A 21,145-nucleotide genomic window follows, 5' to 3' on the forward strand; every position below is an offset into this window, starting at 1 on the left:
GTTACCTTTGAAGGGTTCTAGGCAACCAAGTCATTATTTTGAAAACTGGTAACCAAAGAGAAAACTAGTAAGCATTTATTCTCCATTTCCTACACCTTAAGGTAGCAAAATATATAAGGAGAATTTTTCTTTACAGAACTATTCCAGCTAATAACTTGCTATTTTACAAACCCTAATGAATGGAGAAATCTAGGCAATGATCAACAGTCCTAACATCTCAAAAAGAGACAACCAGACACTGTGAGCCTCCTGATAGAGGTACACTCTACCACTTTGAAATATTCTTTTAAAAAACAAAACAAAACCACCACAAAAAAATATAACACATAAAACCATATTTCAAACAAACAAAAACCTGGACCTAATCACTACTTTAGATCAAACTACCAATTTAGAGGAAACACAGAAGGCAGAAGAATATGGAGACCAACACCACATGGATGCAATTAGGAAATTCCAGGTGTGAACAATCTACAGGGTGGATTTCTTCAACAGACAAATTGTAAGGGAAAAAAACAGACAGGACACACCAACCAATCTTAAGGATGGCTTTTATTTTGGATCCTGATTTGAACAAACAATTTTTTTTTAAGTTGAGACAACTGAGGAAATTTCAACACTGACTAGATATTCAGAAACACTAAAGAATTACTGTTACTGTTTTTAGGTGATATAGTAGTACTGCATCTTATGTTTACATACATACTAAAATGTTTCCAAATGAAATCATCTAGTGTCTGAGTTTTGCTATTAAAAATCCAGGAGGAGGAACCTCCCTGGTGGTGCAGTGGTTAAGAATCTGCCTGCCAATGGAGGGGACCCGTGTTCAATCCCTGGTCCGGGAAGATCCCACATGCCACAGAGCAACTAAGCCTGTGGGCCACAATTACTGGAGCCCGCAAGCCACAACTACTGAAGCCCGCACGCCTAGAGCCTGTGCTCCGCAACAAGAGAAGCCACTGCAATGAGAAGCCCGCGCGCCGCAACAAAGAGTAGCCCCTGCTCGACCAACTAGAGAAAGCAACGTGCAGCAACGAAGACCCAATGCAGCCATAAGTAAATAAATTAATTAAAAAACAAAAAAAACAAAACAAAAAACAAAACAACAACAACAACAAAAATCCAGGAGGGGAGATGAGGAGAGGGCTATAGGTGAAACAAGACCGGCCATGCATTGATAATCATGATACATAGAGAGAGGGTGGTGGATCTACATACTAATCTCTTTACTTTTCAAGTGTTTAAAAAATTCCATATAAAAGACTAAGTTTGTTCTTTTTTTTTTTTTTTTTTCTTTAAGTCTTACCATTTCTGTGTTTGAGGGCTTAAGTCTAAATCAGCTGAAAAATAGTGTACCTGGGCTTCCCTGGTGGCGCAGTGGTTGAGAATCTGCCTGCCAATGCAGGGGACACGGGTTCGAGCCCTGGTCTGGGAGGATCCCACATGCCACGGAGCAACTAGGCCCGTGAGCCACAACTACTGAGGCTGTGTGTCTGGAGCCTGTGCTCTGCAACAAGAGAGGCCACGATAGTGAGAGGCCCGTGCACTGCGATGAAGAGTGGCCCCCGCTTGCCGCAACTAGAGAAAGCCCTAGCACAGAAACGAAGACCCAACATAGCAATCAATCAATAAAAATAAATAAATAAATCTTAAAAAATAATGTACCTGTAAAACCAACCCTCCACCATTCCATATAAAGGGGCATTATACATATTCACACATACAATTCACAGTGGAGAACTATTAATTAAAAATTTAATTATTTCTGGTTACCAATTCCTTTAATACAAAATTAAAATTTGCTCAGAATATTCTGAAGATTTTTTTTATCGTTTACATAGGAAAAAGTCAAGCCTAACACAACATATGATACCTCTTAGAACCATGTTTGATTATACTGTAAAACAAATCAAATTCCCTATGTACACACTGTCCTTCATTGTAACATGGAAAACCTAAAATGTAGCTGTAATTTCTTATCTCCCTACACTTGTGTTATAAAAAGACTACAATATAACTACACAGCTGATATTAGAAGTTATTTATCAGAAAAAAAGTTCTTCATAAATAATAAAAAGACAAGCATTATATTTTATTTATAAGGAAAGCTGAATGCATTATTTATGAGCTTTTCAGAAATATCAAAGTCATACATAGAAAGGCATCAGAATTTTGATAAATAGTTATCCTAAGTGTGGATAAATAAGATTAACTATATGTCCCTGAAGGGGAAATGAGAAACCAGTAGGTAAAAAAATTTCCAGGAGAGAGCACTGATGTTAATGACACGGGGAGGGGGGCAGTGGGGGGGATGTCTCTCAAAGCTAGAAAAAAGAATTAAATAACAGGAGCTAACAGTTAAGTATCCCCTATTCATCAGATATTATATGGGAAGCCGTACAGCATAATAGTTGAAAGCACAGGCTCTGGAATTAATGTCTGAATCCCAGTTCTGCCACTTAAAAACTGGTTCCTTCTCTCTACCTGTAAAAATGGGGACTAGAATAGTACTACCTTCTAGGGTTGTAGCAAGAATTAAATAATTTACATATAGCTCTTAGGCAAGTTATTTTATACACTGGCTCATTAAATTTTCAAAACAAACCATAAAGTAGGCATACCATCCCCAGTTATAGGTGAGAAAAAAACATTCTGAGAAATTAAGTAAAATGCCTATTGTTGCACCGCTAGGAAGTGGCACAGCTGGGTTCAAACACTGACCTGCCATGGCCTAGAAAGATTTCCCTGTGACTATAAGTATTTAATAGTGATTAATATAGGACTTATAAACAAGTGTAATACCACCTTCTAGGGGTGGCTCTTTTATTTAGTCACACGTTAATTTATATGTTGAAATATATATACTTAATTATAAGTTATTTTCCTTCACACTGAAGGCATTATACTGTTAGGGTTTGTTTTTTCTAAGTCATTTGTATAACTTTATCAGAATGGTAAAGGTGCATTCTAAAGCATTTTGTTATAAACCAGTGGTTCTCAACTGGAGGTGATTTTGCTCCCCAGAGGATATTTGGCAATGTCTGGAGACATTTTTGGTTGTCACAACTGGGGGTGGGGGTGGGGGGGGTAGGTAAGAGCACTGGCATCTAGTGGGTAGGGGCCAAAGATGCTGCTTATTTAACATCCTACAATGTACAGGACAGTCATACACAACAAAGAATAATCCAGCGCAAAATGTCAAGAGTGACAAAGGTAAGAAATCTGTTATAAACTGATAGCGAGGGTTGAGAACTTCAGATACAAAGTGACACACTAGAAGACAGGTAAAAAGTCCCTTCCAAAAGGAAACTATAAACAAAACGAAAAGGCAACCTATGGAATGGGAGTAAATATTTGCAAACGATACAACTGACAAGGGCTTAATTTCCAAAATATACAAACAGCTCATACAACTCAACAACAAAAAACAAACAACCCAATCGAAAAATGGGCAGAAGAACTAAATAGATACTTCTCCAAAGAAGACATACAGATGGCCAAAAGGCACATGAAAAGATGCTCAACATCACTAATTATTAGAGAAACACAAATCAAATCTACAATGAGGTACCACCTCATACTGGTCAGCATAGCCATCATTAAAAAGTCCACAAATAACAAATGCTGGAGAGGGTGTGGAGAAAAGGGAACCCTCCTACACTGTTGGTGGGAATGTAAGTTGGTGCGGCCACTATGGAAAATAGTATGGAGGTTCCTCAAAAAACTAAAAACATTAGGGGCTTCCCTGGTGGCACAGTGGTTAAGAATCCGCCTGCCAGTGCAGGGGTCATGGGTTCGAGCCCTGGTCCGGGAAGATCCCACATGCCGTGGAGCAACTAAGCCCATGTGCCACAACTACTGAGACTGCGCTCTAGAGCCCACGAGCCACAACTACTGAGCCTGCATGCCACAACTACTGAAGCCCGTGAGCCTAGAGCCTGTGCTCCGCAACAAGCCACTGCAATGAGAAGAAGCCCACTCACCGCCACTAAAGAAAGCCCACATGCAGCAACAAAGACCCAAAAATAAAATAGATAAATTAATTAAAAAAAAAAAAACAACTAAAAACAAAGCTTCCATATGATCCAGCAATCCCACTCCTGGGCATATATACGGACAAAACTAAAATTCAAAGAAATACATACACCCCTATGTTCACGGCAGCACTTTTCACAATAGCCAAGGCACGGAAACAACCTAAATGTCCATCAACAGATGAATGGATCAAGATGTGGTACATATACAATGGAATACTACTCAACCATAAAAAAAATGAAATAATGCTATTTGCAGCAACATGGATGCAACTATAGATTATCATGCTAAGTGAAGTAAGTCAGAAAGAGAAAAACAAATACCATGTGATATCACTTATACATGGAATCTAAAACATGACACAGGGACTTCCCTGGTGGCGCAGTGGTTAAGAATCCACCTGCCAATGCAGGGGACACGGGTTCAAGCTCTGGTCCGGGAAGATCCCACATGCCACGGAGCAACTAAGCCCGTGCACCACAACTACTGAGCCTGTGCTCTAGAGCCTGTGAGCTACAACTACTGAGCCCGCATGCCACAACTACTGAAGCCCGCATGCCTAGAGCCCATGCTCTGCAACAAAGAGAAACCAACACAATGAGAAGCCCACGCACCGCACTGAAGAGTAGCCCCCGCTCGCCGCAACTAGAGAAAGCCTGTGTGCAGCAACGAAAACCCAATGCAGCCAAAAATAAATAAATAAATAAAAATTAAAAAAAAAATGACACAAATGAACTTACCTATGAAACAGAAACAGACTCACAGACATAGAGAACAGACTTGCGGTTGCCAAGAGGGAGCAGGGTGGGAGATGCATGGATTGGGAGTTTGGGGTTAGCAGATGCAAACTATTATATATAGAATTGATAAACAACAAGTTCCCACTGTAGAGTACAAGGAACTATATTCAATATCCTGTGATAAACCATAATGGGGGGACTTCCCTGGTGGCACAATGGTTAGGACTCTGTGCTCCCAATGCAGGGGTCCGGGTTTGATCCCTGGTCAGGGAACTAGATCCCACACGCATGCCACAACTAAGAGTTCGCATGCCACAGCTAAGGGGCCTGTGAGCCACAACTAAGGAGCCCACATGTGGCAACTAAGGAGCTGGCGAGCCACAACTAAAGAGCCCGCCTACCACAACTAAGACCCAGTGCAACCAAATAAATAAATATTTTTTTAAAAACCATAATGGGAAAGAATATGAAAAAGAATATATATACATGAATCACTTTGCTGTACTGCAGAAATTGACACAACACTGTAAATCAACTATACTTCAATTAAAAAAAAAAGTCCCTTCTAATCCTAAAATTCTGTCACCTTACCATACCTGATTAAAACATATCCAGGATATATTTCAAGACAGATAACTATGTAGTAATCAACAGCAAAAGTCCTAAAATTCTGTATACTTTTCAACCCAGCAATTCCACTGCCAAGAATATATCCTAAAGAAGTAATAATGATGAGTATGCATGAAGATTTAATTGCAGGACCTCCCTGGTGGCGCTGTGGTTAAGAATCCACCTGCCAATGCAGGGGACACGGGATTGATCCCTGGTCCAGGAAGATCCCACATGCTGCAGAGCAACTAAGCCTACATGCCACAACTACTGAGCCCACGTGCTGCAACTACTGAACCTCACGCCCCCAGAGCCCATGCTCCGCAACAAGAGAAAGCACCGCAAATGAGAAGCCTGTGCACCTCAGTGAAAGAGTAGCCCCTGCTCACCGCAATTAGAGAAAGCCCACGTGCAGCAACAAAGACCCAATGCAACCAAAAAAAAAAAAAAGATTTAATTGCAAGAATGTTGACTTCTTTAAAGTATCAGAATTCCAAAATGTTAGAAACAAGCAAATGTCTAACAATAGAAAAATGACCCCCCAAATTATGAGGTATCTATACAAGTTTCAAGATGAAACTTTTTCGAAAGAAACCGTAACAAATTCTATCAAATCTACAAGGAATAAATATGTCCTATGCTGTTTAAAATGCCTTCAGCATAATAAAAGATGGAATGTTTCTGAATTTATTTTACTAGGCTAGTATAATCAAGGTACCAAAACCCAAGGTAGTACCAAAATGTAAAACTATAGGCCAATCTCAGTTATGAATGTAATTTTGCAAAACAAAAAAAGTTAAAACATTAGCAAACCTAATCTAGATACATACTAGAACAATCCATCACAAACAAGCTGAGTTTACCTCAAGTATACAAAATCTGTCCCAACATTAGGAAATCCATTGATCAATTCTGTTAGAGATCAAAAAGACCTGAAATAATCTCAATGCATTACAAAGAAAAGGGAAAAAAGTAAAGCAATGAAAGAGGAAACAGCTATGAGAAACAAAGAATGCCCAATATATGGATGATCTATGTGCCTAAAACAGAAAACCCAACAAAGAGAACTAAGAAAATACTAAAAGAAACAAGAAAGAAAATACTAAAAGATTTAAGGGAATAAATACTCCCAAGAGGAAATCAGAAGTGAATCTGCAAGTAAAAAATAATAAAGATGTGTGCAAACAGGCTCACATTGGAGGAAAATAGAAAATAGAAGGAGGACTTCCCTGGTGGTCCAGCAGTTAAGATTCTGTGCTCCCAATGCAGGGCACCCAGGTTTGATCCCTGGTCAGGGAACTAGATCCCGCATGCCGCAACTAAAGATCCCACATGCTGCAACTAAGACCCAGCGCAGCCAAATAAATAAATATTTTTTAAAAAGAAAGAAAAAAAATAGAAGGAACTTGGATCTTGGACATCCTTGAACAACTGAACCAACCTTGGAACGCTTTACTTCTAAACTTGTTACACACCAAAAAACCCTTTACTTGTTTAAGCCACTAGGGATTGCATTTCCAATTGCTATGAGAGGTATTCCTGATACGAAAGAATACATCAAAATGTATATATATCAGAAGTATCAAAATTTAAATGTACATAAATCCTTATTAGTTGTTTCAAAGGTTATTAAGGTAAGTATTTGCACAAATATTTAGAGATATATGTAGCAGGATGTTTACTACAGTGTTAACTGCAATAGGAAAAAAATTTTTAATATATACCAAGAGAGACCTAGTTAATCATGTTATGGAATCCATACAATGGATTACTATACAGTCATTAAAAATAACATTTATTACTTAATTTAAGCAGGAACAACATCCTATAAAAATATTAGAATTTTCATTGAACTTTTAAGAGCTTTTTTCATATATTTTAATATACATATAGGGACTTCCCTGGCGGCCCAGTGGTAAAGAATCCACCTTCCAATGCAGGGGACGCGGGTTCAATCCCTGGTCGCGGAACTAGGATCCCACACACCATGGGGCAACTAAGCTCGCGTGCCACAACTACTTAGCTCAACACACCTCCACTAGAGAGCCCACGTGCCACAAACTACAGAGCCCACGTGCTCTGGAGGCCGCGCACCACAACTAGAGAAGAGAAAACCCGCACGCCACAACCAGAGAAGCCTGCATGCTGCAATGAAAGATCCCGCATACCTCAACGAAAATCCTGCATGCTGCAGCTAAGACCCAATGCAGCCCAAAAAATAAAAAATAAATAATTAATATACATATAAAAACCCTGGAAAGATAACATATCAATAAGTGAATGGATATTATCTTTGGGTAATTTTTTTTATGCTTTTCTACATTTTCTAAATTGTTTGCAATAGGTAGTATTAATTTTATCTAAAATTATAAAATAATTGCTTACAGAAAGAAAATGAATGACTTAATAAAAGATATGGAAGTCCTAACCTGACAAACAGCTCATACAGAAACAACTTAAAAATTCAAATGATATTGAAAAAAAAAAAAAAGGCCAACAATTTCAGAAAAAAACAAAAAACGAAGAAAGTATAAGTGGATATCTAATTGATATTGAGATAAAGCAGGTCTTTAAAGGTATCAAAGCATTATCAAGTTTGTTCAAAAGAATTCTTAGGCTTCTCTATACCATACATTAGCAATAAGAGAAAGAATAAACTTGGACAATATCTGTAACAAATAAAAGACAAAGGCCAATGTCCATGAAATAAAGATATTTATAAATTAATAAGAAAATGGCAAAGGACATGAAGAGGCAATGCACAAAGAAAACAGATGGTCAATACATTTTTTAAAGCCTAATCACACCCACCAAAATGGTATCTTATTGCTGTTACAGGTTGCATTTAGAAACTTAAAACAGCAATAAGATACCACTTTGCCTATGCTATTGGTAATAATTAAGTCTATACTTAATGTTAACAAGGGGGAGGTAACACTAAAAGACATCAGCACTAATGGCAGAAATGTAAAGTAGAACGAGATATCTGGAAAGCAATTCAGCAATATATAAATATATCAAAACCTTATACTTTTTGATCCAGAACTCTCTGGGAAATAATCAAAGATGACATCAAAGACTAATGTCCAAAGATGTCTCCTGTAGAATTATTTACTAATAGCAAGATCTTACAAATAATCAAATAGGCAGTAATAGAAAAATAATTAAGTTATTTTTATAACTTAATGTATAACAAATATATGATAAATTAGACTTTTAAAACCAACGTTTTCTGAAAAACTTACAACACAGAAAAAATTTACATCATAATTAAAATAAAAATAGCAGAATATAAAATCACATGTGCAATATGATCAACTGGTTAAAAATTTTATTTGTTGATATAAAACATGGCCAAAAATACACTAAAATGACAAAATATTCCAAAGGATAGAATTATGAGTAAGTCCAGTTTTCTTTATACTTTCTTTGTACTTAATGGTTTAAAAAAAAAACACACACACACACAACTTGGGGTTTTGTTTTAACTTTGCCCCTTTTTTAATGATCTGAGAGTTTACTTAAATAAAACTGACCTGAGAGATAGTGGGTGGAATGAAAATAGTCATGGGAACCTGGATCCTGAGCAATTTACTAAACTTTCATTTCCTCATTGTGAAATAGGGATAATACCAACCTTAAAGAATTCAGAGGATTAAATAATTAATGCACTTAAAGTGCTTTACAGCACTTTAAAGATGCTTGTTAAAGATACACCTTTCTCCTTAGTTTATAACTAAATCAATGAGGGTTTTTTTTAAGGTCTTTTTTTCTGGGGGTTGAGGGGTGGGAAGGGGGCAGGAGAGGGGAGCATGGTGGGCAGACTTAATGTGATCATTCCAAATTTTATCTGAATGAGTAAATACCTAAGAATAGTTCAGGAAAATTCTAGAAAATAAATAATGAAGGTTTCCTGGCTCTTTAAAATATTAAAACATTAGAAAGTAGGGAAAAAAGTCATTTTAACTATGGGTATAACACCAGAACAGATAAATCAATCTAACACAATACTATTCAGAAACGGACTCAGGTATTCTTGGATATTTAGCATATAATAAATGGTGGCATTTCAAAATCAATGGAGAAAAATGGATTAATCACTACATGGTGCAATAATATCTGGCTAGCCATTTGAAAATAAATAGTAGTAAAAGCTAGATTCCTATCTCAGTCCTTACATCAAAATAAATTCCAAAGTGATCAAAAATTTAAAAGTAAATACTAGAAGGTAACATAGACAAAGAGGTAGAAGGAAACCTAGAAGCCATTAAGGAAAAAACTGATAAACCCATACTCCAACACATCTCAAAATTTAAAAACAAAATGGGGGAAATTTTTGCTACATGTGCTACACACATGATAAAGAGGTCAACTTCCCCATATGCAAACAATTTCTTAAATTAAGGAGCTATAAGCTCTCTTATACCCTGATGGTGAGCCTGTAAATTGTCCAACCTTTCTGAAAAAGAATTTGACATTTGCCATTAAATTTTTAAATGTTTACTTATTTATTTTGGCTGAGCCGGGTCTTAGTTGCAGCACGCGAGATCTTTAGTTATGGCATTCGGACTCTTGGTTGAGGCATGCACGCAGGATCTAGTTCCCTGAGCAGGGATCGAAGCCAGACCCCCTACATTGGGAGAGTGGAGCCTTACCCACTGGACCACCAGAGAAGTCCCGCCATTAAATTTTTAAACGTTCATATTCTTTGACTCAGTAATTTTGGTTCAAGGAATTTATAACACAAAAACACTCACATGAGCATGTGAAGACAGGTGCAAGGATATTAGCTGAAGTTTTATAATAACGGCACAAATATTCATCAATGGGGACTTTAAAAAATTATAGTGTACCTATATTATGCAGCCACAAAAATGATCTATTTCAAAAATGATGACATTATCTATATCAAAAACAAAGTAAAGAAAAAGGAAGGTTGAGAAGAGCGTATATAGCATGATTCCACTTTTAAACCATCAGAATACACATTTCTTTTTAAAAAACTAGAAAAATATCTACCAGACCTTTGTCAGTGTTTATCTCTGAGGGGTGAGCTTATGAGCTTATATGGACTTTTCCCTTCATATTATACATTTATAAATTTTTAACAAACATTTGTTATTTTTGATGCAAAAAATTTTAATTAAGAAATTTAAAATCACATCCATGAAAGAATAAACAAATACATAAATGGAACAGAACGGTGAGCCTAGGAATAGATCCACACGAATATAGTCAACTGATCTATGACAAAGAAGGACAGGCAATTCAATGGAGAAAGGACAGTCTTTTCAACAAATGATGGTGCTGGAACAACTGGATATCCACATGTAAAAATAAAGAAAAAAATCTAGCTACAGACCTTACACCCTTTACAAAAAAAAACTCAAAATGAGTTACAGACCTAAATGTAAAATGCAAAACTATGAAACTCCTAGAGCGAAACATAGTAGAAAATCTAGATGATCTTGGGTTATGGCAATGACTTTTTAGATATTGCACCAAAGGTACGATCTATGAAAGAAATAATTATAAGTTGGATTTCATTAAATTTAAAACTTCTGTTTGTGAAAAACACTGTCAAGGGCAAAGACAAGCCACAGATTTGGAGAAAGTACTTGCAAAAGACATATCTGATAAAGTCCAGTTATCCAAAATATACAATGCACTTTTAAAACAATAAGAAAATTAACAACCTCATTAAAAGTTAAGCAAAAATTCTGAACAGACACCTCACAAAAGAAAATATGCAGATAATGAATAACCTCAACATCATCTGTCTTTAGGGAATTGCTAATTAAAACAATGAGATACCACTACAAATCTACTAGAATGGCTAAAATCCAAAACACAGACACTTGCCAAATGCTGGAAAAAGTGGAACAGGAATGCTCATTTGTGGCTGGTGGGAATGCAAAATGGTACAGCCACTTCAACATACTCTTACCATATGATGCAGCAATCACACTCCTTAATATTTAGCCAAATGAGTGGAAAACTTAGATCCACACAAAAATCTGCATTATAGTAATTTATTCATAACTGCTAAAACTTGGAAGCAATCATGATGTTCTTCAATAACTGAATAACTGGTACATCTAGACAATGAAATATTAATCAGTGCTAAAAAAAGAAATGGGCTACCAAGCCACAAAAAGACATGAAGAAACCTTAAGTGTATATTACTAAGTGAAAGAAGCCAATCTGAAAAGGCTACGTAACTGTATGATTCCAAATATATAACATTCTGGAAAAGGCAGAAACCATGGAGACAGTAAAAAGATCAGTGTTTACCAAGCATTCAGGGGAAAAGAGGGATGAGGAGGTAGAACACGGCATTTCTAAGGCAGTGAAACTGTTCTGTATGATATTACAATGGTCAATGGATAGATGCATTGAATGTTTGTCCAAACCCACAGAATGTACAACACCAAGAGTGAACACTAATGTAAATGATGGACTTTGGTTGATAATGATGTGCAGGTTCATCGATTGTTTAAAAATGTACCACACTGGTGTGGAATGTTGATGGTCGGGGAGTCTGACAGGGAGGGGGTATAAGGAAACTCTCTGTACTTTCTGTTCAATTTTGCTATGAAAATAAAACTACTCTAATTTAAAAAAATACACAACACAGTGCAAGGCATATAACACCTCAATAAATCACAGCTTCCATTTTATTATGAACTCATATGATACAGAGAAATAAAACAAATTTGAGGGAACGTTAGCATACATTAAAAAGAGTTGAGAGTTTTGATCAAAAAAGAACATCTTTGCTGTTTGTTGCACGAGTCACATAGATTCCGTATCTGTAATATTCCACTAACATTAGGGACACCATTTTAGGAAAAGCACTAGCAAACCACATGGTATTAGAACATCTGGCTAGCCAAGCAAAGGAAGCTGCAAAGAATGGAGAGGGTATAGAATCCTCACATGAGGAACTGCCAAGATGGAAGCAAGCTCTTTAAATATCTGAAGACCCCTTGTGTGGAAGAGAAAATAGACTAATTTTGACTCATTCACGAGGCCAGAACCATGGTGTAGAAGTTGTAGGGAAGTGATTTCAGCCCAACAAAATTAAGAATTTACTAATACAGTTACCACAAAAAGTGGCCATGTTCTAGGAAGACTGGATTTCATCTGTTAGGAGTGAATGCAGAACAAATTTTTGCAATAGAGATGGATCTAACCTGTTAATGGCCCTTCTGTAACTGTCTACTGAGGCTTACTAGGTTCACAATAAAATGAAAGACAGAAGTAGTGTCAGGCAGACTCTATTCCATAGTAGCTAAGAAAGCTGGGGATATAAGATCTAGATGGGGGCAGGGGGAGGCCAGGTGGGCAGCAGCAGTTTATTTATAAATAATAAATACAGCAGGAGCTTAGAGAAAGCAATCAAGTAGACATCAATTTGGGACTAAATGGTAACTATCAAGTTTGTATTGATTTTTCATACACTTAACCGATGGAATAGTAACCCACATCATGGTTCCCCCACCCCCACCCCATTGGATTTCCCACAATAAGGACCCTATCATACCCTGTACTTAATATTCTAACAGCCTTTCTCAACCCAGGTTCCATGACAGTTAAATCCTAATGCCTAAGGTATTCAATGTACATAATGAATTAACTTCTCTCCTGTGCATCTAAAATGGTACTGGTTATATCACCTTTAGGATAACTGGGAACATAGCCAAATTACTTTCTGTGTTCTGTGCTTAAGATGAGGAACCCAGCCAAGTATAAACAATCTTATCTGTAATAAAGGTTGTAAAACAACAACTTCCATGAGGACAGGCACCTTGTCTACCTTGTTCGTAGTTCATACTCAAATCACATATGTTGAATAAATGAATAAAAGAATGGAGACTACACTTACATTTAGTCAGTTTCTCTTCTACCTCAAGAGTTTTCTCTACCTTTCTTTCTCACACATCCTTTCCTTTTTCCCTTCTGTTTTGCAGGATGAGATCCCTGTCTCTCCTCCTGACACTCAAGCTCTTGATGCATCTTATCTGCTCTTAATTCCTCAGAGATCTAGTCCATATTTATTTTCTCCTTGATAACTTCAGGTTCTCCCTTCTCAGGGGCAGTTCCTCCAGCATCTACAATTATTGAAAAATAAATAATTATCAAGAAAGTCTCAGGACTCCCCTGGTGGTCCAGTGGTTAAGACTCCAGGTTCCCAATGCAGGGGGCCAGGGTTAGATCACTGGTCACGGAACTGGATCCTGCATGCCGCAACTAAGAGCCCACATGCCACAACTAAAAGATCCCGCATGCGGCAACCAAGATCCCACGTGCCGCAACTAACACCCAGCGCAGCCAAATAAATAAATAAATATTTTTTTAAAAAAGTCTCATGCGTTCTGACTGTAATCAAGTTACATCCTTTCTATGATTCCTTTCTAGCAATGTCATAATGACACACCTAGAGAAAGTTCATTCTACATAAACAGAAGCAGTGACCAGAAGACAGGCAACAACCCCACTCTACTCCTAAATTCTTGTGTTGGCTCTGCTACAATGCAAGTCACTTCTGCTTCTTTAGTCCTTAATTTCCTGATCTCTAAAATGGGGGAAGATAGTCTTTAGGATTCTTTTCAGGGATATGTCTCTATATCTACTACTCTCTACAGGTTAAATACATCTGCAGTGGGTAAAAGTAATGGCGAGGCAAATTTCCACTTAATTAAAGGATAACCAAAACATTAAAACTAGTCAAAACTAGGATGTAGTGAGTTCCTTCTCTCTCCAGAGGCATTCAAACAGAAATCAGTCTACCACTTGGAAGAGATTCAAGTATCTAATGAGAAAACTGAACAAAGGCACGTTCCTTCATAGCTCTCCCTGTTCTACCTGTAGTAAGTTTCCCCTGTGATCCAACAGAGAACTATCTACTATCACTAGGCACCTCCTCATTTCACATTAGTGTGCCTAAGGCCCATTCCCTCCACTAGATCATAAAATTCCTGAAATCAGAACTATATCTCGTTCATTTCTACAGCCCTTCCGCATTACCTGGCACAGCTGTCCTACACAAAAATAAACAGAACAATTGTTTACTAAATATTCCTATGAAGACTAAACTCAATGTAATGACTGATTATACAAAAAGAGCACATGAAATTTCACTGAATAAAAACCTAGTATATGATGTACTCAAGATGTTTTAGAAATCAAAGCCCTTAAGAGTCAAAGGCAGTTCCATCCACAGGTAGTCAGGTAAAACATACAAATTAAAGGATTATTACACAATCCCAGGCTACCGTGTGTTGGGACAGACTGTGTTAGTCTGTGTTAGTGAGACTGCGTTAGTCAGACTGTGGGGTAAGCTCAGGGCTTTTGTGTTTCTGATCAAGTTTAGTAGTTGGGAGATTTATCAAGTAATAATAAACAAACCAAATATATGGATTATTGAATAAATGGTGTTAAAACAATTGGCTTGGGCTTCCCTGGTGGCACAGTGGTTAAGAATCCACCTGCCAATGCAGGGGACACGGGTTCGAGCTCTGATCCGGGAAGATCCCACATGCCGCGAAGCAACTAAGCCCGTGTGCCACAACTACTGAGCCTGTGCTCTAGAGCCCGCGAGCCACAACTACTGAAGTCGGTGTGCCTAGAGCCCATGCTCAGCAACAAGAGAAGCCACCGCAATGAGGAGCCCGCGCACTGCAACAAAGAGTAGCCCCCTCTCACCACAACTAGAGAAAGCCCGTAAGCAGCAACAAAGACCCAACGCAGCCAAAAATAAATAAGATAAATATTTTTTTTTAAAAAAATTGGCTTTATCCACTTGGAAGAAAAATAAAGTTAGAACACTATATCACAACAAAAATAAATTCCAGATGCAGGCAGCTTCCCCCAGCAAGCCAGAAAGCAGCTTTCCAGGAAGTTCTACAGACGTGGTCCCTCAATGATCACTGCCCTTCAGAGGGCCACAGCTGTACCCTCTCCAACAAAGTCTGGATTTCAGTATGGGAGCAGCCTCTTGAAGATTTGTTCCTTCCCTAGGTGCTCTGCCTTAGCCCTAGAGGCAGTAGCTGCTCCCTATATCTACTATTCCTGTATTCTTTAGGGTTTTCTTTTTCTCTTGGGTAATCTCCTGTTTAGTTAATAATTCTTTATATTAAACTTTACCTGTTAAATTTAAAAATAAATAAATTCCAGATGGTCTAAAGTACTAAATATAAGAGACGAAACTATAAAAGTGTTGAAAATGAGATGTTTTCGTTGTTGTTGGGGGTTTGTTTTTTGTTTTTTTAATAAAAAGAGGTCTTCCTAAGAAACCCAGAAACCACAAATTTTTTAAAATGGTCAAGGGACTTCCCTGGTGGCGCAGTGGTTAAGACTCCACGCTCCCAATGCAGGGGGCCCGGGTTCGATCCCTGGCTGAGGAACTAGATCCCACATGCATGCCGCAACTAAGGAGCCCACATGCCACAACTAAGACCTGGCACAACCAAATAAAAACAAATATTTTTTTAAAAAGTGGTCAGGTCTACATAAAAATTAAAGCTTTCTGCACAACAAAAGAAAAAATATATATAATTACTATCAGGAAAGTACAAATTAAAAAGCCATCATTTTACCTACTTGCTTAAAACCCTTCAATGGCTTCCCTTAGAGCTCTAAAGCCCACTCAGGCCAGCCTATACCTATTTGACCCTCTCATTATCTCTACCCAGGCACACTGACCTTTCTTCAGTCATCTTACTCATCCTGCTTCTTCCAAAAAAGGGACTCCTGCTCATCCACTGGATCTCAGCTCTAGGACCACTTCCTCAGAAACCTTTCCTGGACTAACTAACTGGGTCAAATCCCTCAATTATAGCATTGTGTACCTCTCACAGCTGCTCAGCCCAAAAACCTCTGAATGATCCCTGACTCCTCTCTCTTTTGCATCCCATATCTAATCCAAATCCTGTTGGCCATGCCTTCGAAATATAACCTCCACCAATGCACCTTGGTCTCAGCCTCATCATCTTTTTCCTGGATTAATGCCTCCCTTGCCTTCCTTTACTCTACTGCCAATCTACCAACCAGAGTGGTTTGGTTTTTTTTTTTTTTTAATGTAAGTCAGATCACATCACTCCTCTGCTCAAAACATTTTTAATGATTCCCCATAGTGAAAGCCAATCTTTGCAGTGCTTCTAGAGCCCAGAAGACCTACCACCACCCCATTACCTTTCACCTCATATTCTACTACTCTCTTCTCCCTTCCTCTCCCACCTCCTTCCACCCACTGCCCCAATAATTTCATTCTAGCCACACTGACCTCCATGCTATCCCTCAAACATGCCAGACACATTCCTTCCCTAAAGCATTTGCAAGAATTGATCCCTATGTCTGGAACACTCTTCCTCCAGATATCCTCATATTACCTCTTCTATCACCTTCAAGTCTCTGGTCAAATGTCATCTATGCAATAAGACTACTCTGACCACCCTATTTAAAACCAGCCTATCCCCCTTCCTTTTACCCTGCTCTATTTTTTCTTTTTTCCATAGCACTTATCACCTAACAATCCATATGATTTGCTTATGTTTTTTGTTTAGTATCTGTTTCTCCCACACTAGGGCAGGGTTATTTATTATCTGTGTTGCCCACTGATGTATGCCAAATACCAAGAATTGTGCCTGGCAAGTAGTACACACTTATATTTGTTGAGCAGTTTTGTACTTGTCTGTGGGATTATCTAATTAATGGCCTTCTGATTCACTACCTAGGAACAGGGACTGGGTTTGGGTTTCTTCGTCATTTTATTTCCTAGGGCCTAGCATAAGGCTTGGCCTAGACTAGGCACACAAACATTTGTTAACTGAAGAATACCTTTTTTTTTTTTTTCTGTCTATCAGAAGATACAAATTTAAAACAACTGACATTATCCAGGGTTTTTAAGAGTGTAGAGGAAATCCACCCTCTCATATACTATTGGCAGGTATGTAAATTGATACTTTTTGAGAGTAAGCTAGCAACAGCTATTAAAATTTAATTCACTCAGAGCTCATGCCTTTTAATTCATAGTCTTACAGAAGTAAAAGCCAAAGTACCTGAAAAATATGTACAAGAATATTTATTACAGAACTGCTTATAATGAAAAAATTAAAGCATCAATAAAGATACAGGCAAATAAATCGTGTGGTACATGCATGTGACAGAACATTCTTTAACAAGAATGAGGTAGATCTATAACATTGAACTGGAAAGTAGTCCACGATCTAGTAAACAGATCGAGGGCTCTGGCATCAGGTGACCTGGATTGAATCCTGGCTCCCCTCACTTCTAGCCATGTAACTCCAGGCACTTTTAACTTCTCTGTGCTTCAGTTTCCTCATCAATAAAACAGGAACAATATTATAATAGTACCCACCTCACTGATAAGAAGATTTCCTGAGATAATGCATGCAGTGTCTATAGTACATTATATGGCCACATAACCATTTACAAGTATATGATAATTATAGCTAACATTTATAAGCAAAATAGACAAGTTGCAGACCTATGTATGTAAAGCATGTCCATTTCAGAGGGAAAAGGTAGCATGTCTGTGTAACTATAGAAAAAAGTCAAGGATAGAAAACTTAATATTGGTTTCCTTTGGGAGATGGGAGGAGATATACTTCTTAATAGCCACACTTTTTTAATGGAAGGATTTTAGAATACAGTGTTTTTAAATAAAAAAGAAATGAAGTAAAATCAGAGCAAATGCCTCTAAGATAGAGTTTAACTTAGATTTTAAAATATTAAAATTTTAAAAATTTTATATTCTATATAGTCTTTGAATTATCAAGGTAAAATGAAATAATAAGCTGAAATTTGTTGGACTATTAAAGTTACCTTTGTTCTAAACGAGTAAACTAAGATGCATGATCAAAAAAATAGTTTTTGAAAAACTTACAAAAGAAGAAATTAAGAAGAATTAAAAGAAAATTATTACATTTTACCCTGTCAATTTACATACAAATGAATTGTTTTCTTAATCTACGATATCTCCATGAAAAATAAACCTATGTCAAAGAAGGAAAAGAAAACAATGTCAACGTAAAATAAAACTGCCTCTAAAATGGGATACCTGGGAATTCCCTGGAGGTCCAATGGTTAGGACTCTGCGCTCTAACTGCTGAGGGCCTGGGTTCTCAGGGAACTAAGATCACACAAGCCACGCAGCGTGGCCAAATAAATAAATAAAATGGGATAAAAGCTAGATTAAAGTCAAAAAGTAAAAGTTATCTTTTACTGCCAGTTTAACTCAAAAGAATTCTGCAATTGTTTGATTGTTTTTGTTTTTTTTTAATATCAGCAGGGCTAGGAAATTCAAGCGTGCTTAAAGCTAAAGTGTCAAGAAGTGATCTATGTTCAGTTCAGCCAAAGAGAAAAATTAAATCTCCAAGATGAACTTCTAAGAAGACACTGATACAAAGCGTTCAAATACACCGAATTCTCTCTCCTTTTGTAAACAGTAGCTGTGGCTGCTCATTTACTACACTAACTGAAAATAAATACTGCAATCTATGCAAACTAAATCTCATCCCACGGTCACAGGATTTGAAAAATAGGGAATAAACCTGTACTAAGAATACAAGATTTCCTAAAGCTAATTTTTCCTAGCCTCTTTCAAGTGCTTAGTCACTTCTGCCTATTTACAAGGAAGACCATTTCACATCTAGAAAGAGGCAGGGAATTTTGCTTCGAGACTGTCATGTCACCTGAGCCGTCCTAGACGTTTGTTTCCATGCAACTCAAGAGAAGGCAGCTGCCAGCTAGGCATACCTACCACTCCAGATCAGAACCAGAAGCCACTGGGGCTCTCTCTATTCTGCCTCTGTCTGCAAAAACAAAGAGGTGTTTGTGGAAAAGGGAAGTTTTCTTCCCTGACACCAAATGCAAAAGGTGAGGATTAAAATGTAGCCTGAAAACATCCCCATTTCCTCTTAACAGTCCACCAGAAATGCCTCCCTTCTCCTACTGAATGCCTCCCTCTCCAGTTTCCTACTGAAACAGAAACAGCAACCAGATTCTTACACAACTCCAGATGTGGGTACCAGACATGTCTCCTTAGGCAACTAACAAAACCTAAAACTAGAGGCAAACAGGCTTTGGAACACACTTCCAAGAAAGCAGCTAGCATTAAAATCTGGTAACATTGTTTCAGGTTCCTCAAAGGCAACAAAAGAGAGTAAGGTCTTCATGAAAGATTATTTTAAGAGACAACCCTAGGCAAAGGCAGGTTTTTAACCACCTACCAAATCCCGACATTCCATTCACACTTAAAAGATTCTAAGCACACACGCTGATTACAGAAATTCACCTGAAAGAACTCTCTCGCCCAGATACAGCAGTACCTTGCCAAGGACCAGGCACAGTCTTTCCAAACATAACTCCAGGTAGTAAAACCTGGAACCACGTGGTCAATCTCCGAAGCAGAGCTTAAGCCAATTTCCCAGAAGGTCATGAAGGACTGACAACCACCTGGGACTAATTAGGATGGGGCTCTTTTTCCTTCCTTGGATATAACTGCTATAAAAGACACGCTTCCTCGACTTCACCATTCTCATTATTCCCAAAAACCGCCTTAATAATACTAACCGCTTTACATAAATACATGTTGCCTCCTTTATAAGTAAAATATAAAGGCACGAATTTACCTCTTTTCATGAGAATACTCAAGTTCAAAGAGGCTAAGAAATCTGCATAGTGCTTGTTAGTGAAGGCTCCAGGTTCTGCAGACACGCAGGCCCCAGCACTTACCATTAAGCCACAGTGCCTCTCAAGGAACGCTACTAAATCCAGCTACTGATCCCAACCAGTTTCACGCCGCAAAACTGAGCTCAAAGCGCTCAGTGGCATGGATGGGGGCGGGGCGTGGGGAGGGCACATCACCACTACCTAAGCAATTTTTTTTTTCTTTAACGAATATAGCACATGTTCCTGATTTCCATCCTCCCCACGGGCAGAACCCACGTGCCGGCCCCACCGCTACCCACAGCAGCTCCCTCTCCACGCTCCCCAGCTTCTGCCTGGTCCCCCGCAGCCCCCTCACGCCCCTCCCTCCACCCCCACCCAAGCCAGGGCTAAAGCCGGCACCTCCCGCCCCCTCCCCAGCGACGGCCGCCCAGGCCCCCGCACCGCCCTCGCGCGCAGCCGGCGCCGGAACCCGCGCGCTCCCGCCTCCGCCCGGCACGGTCACCCCCGGGGCCTGCGCGCGCCCTTCCCGCCGCCCGGAGGTCTACCCGCGACGCCGGCGCTGGGCAGGCCGCGCCTGCCATGGTGGGCGACTCACCGTCAGGCTGAGGAGCCGGGCCCGGCTGCGCCATGGCCGGGCGGCCGGCCTCGGGGAGCGGGGATGGGCGGCGAAGCGGCGTCCCGGGCTCCCACAGGCTCAGCTGGCGGAGGAGGCGTCGACCGAGCCGCCGCCGCCGCCGCCCAGGGAGGAACCGCTAAGGCTGGAGCCGCCGGCGCCGCCACAGCCGCGGGCAGAGACGGACCCGAGCGCCGACCTCCGCCTCCTCATCCTGACAGCGGGAAATAAGCAGCGCGCAGGCGCGGGGGGATGGGGCGGCACGTGACGTCCCCCTGAGGGGAGGGGCGGGCCTTCGCGAGGGGTTGGGGAGCGCAGCGCGAGGGGGAGGCTGAAGGAGGAGCGGAGCCGGCTGCGGGAGCGCGGCCGGTAGGGTAGGGTGGGGTGGGGGAGAGGGAGGCTGAATAGGGGAGGAGGGGAGAGTGAAGAGGAGGAGAGGGGCGGCGGCGAA

General features: G+C 39.4%; 1 protein-coding gene across 2 annotated transcripts in view; it reads right to left on the bottom strand.

Moving 5' to 3' along the window:
- RABEP1 (rabaptin, RAB GTPase binding effector protein 1) overlaps nt 1–20,905 on the bottom strand; it is a 102,727-nt gene extending 81,822 nt beyond the window's left edge. For both annotated transcript variants that reach the window (XM_068530621.1, XM_068530620.1), the window contains exon 1: nt 20,677–20,905. In XM_068530621.1, coding sequence (XP_068386722.1) covers nt 20,677–20,710 — 34 coding nt within the window. In that variant the 5' untranslated portion in view covers nt 20,711–20,905. The remainder of the gene's footprint in view (nt 1–20,676) is intronic.
- Between the last annotated feature and the right edge of the window lie 240 nt (nt 20,906–21,145).

The sequence above is a fragment of the Eschrichtius robustus genome, chromosome 20 (genome assembly GCF_028021215.1).
Source record: "Eschrichtius robustus isolate mEscRob2 chromosome 20, mEscRob2.pri, whole genome shotgun sequence".
NCBI classification, from domain to species: domain Eukaryota; kingdom Metazoa; phylum Chordata; class Mammalia; order Artiodactyla; family Eschrichtiidae; genus Eschrichtius; species Eschrichtius robustus.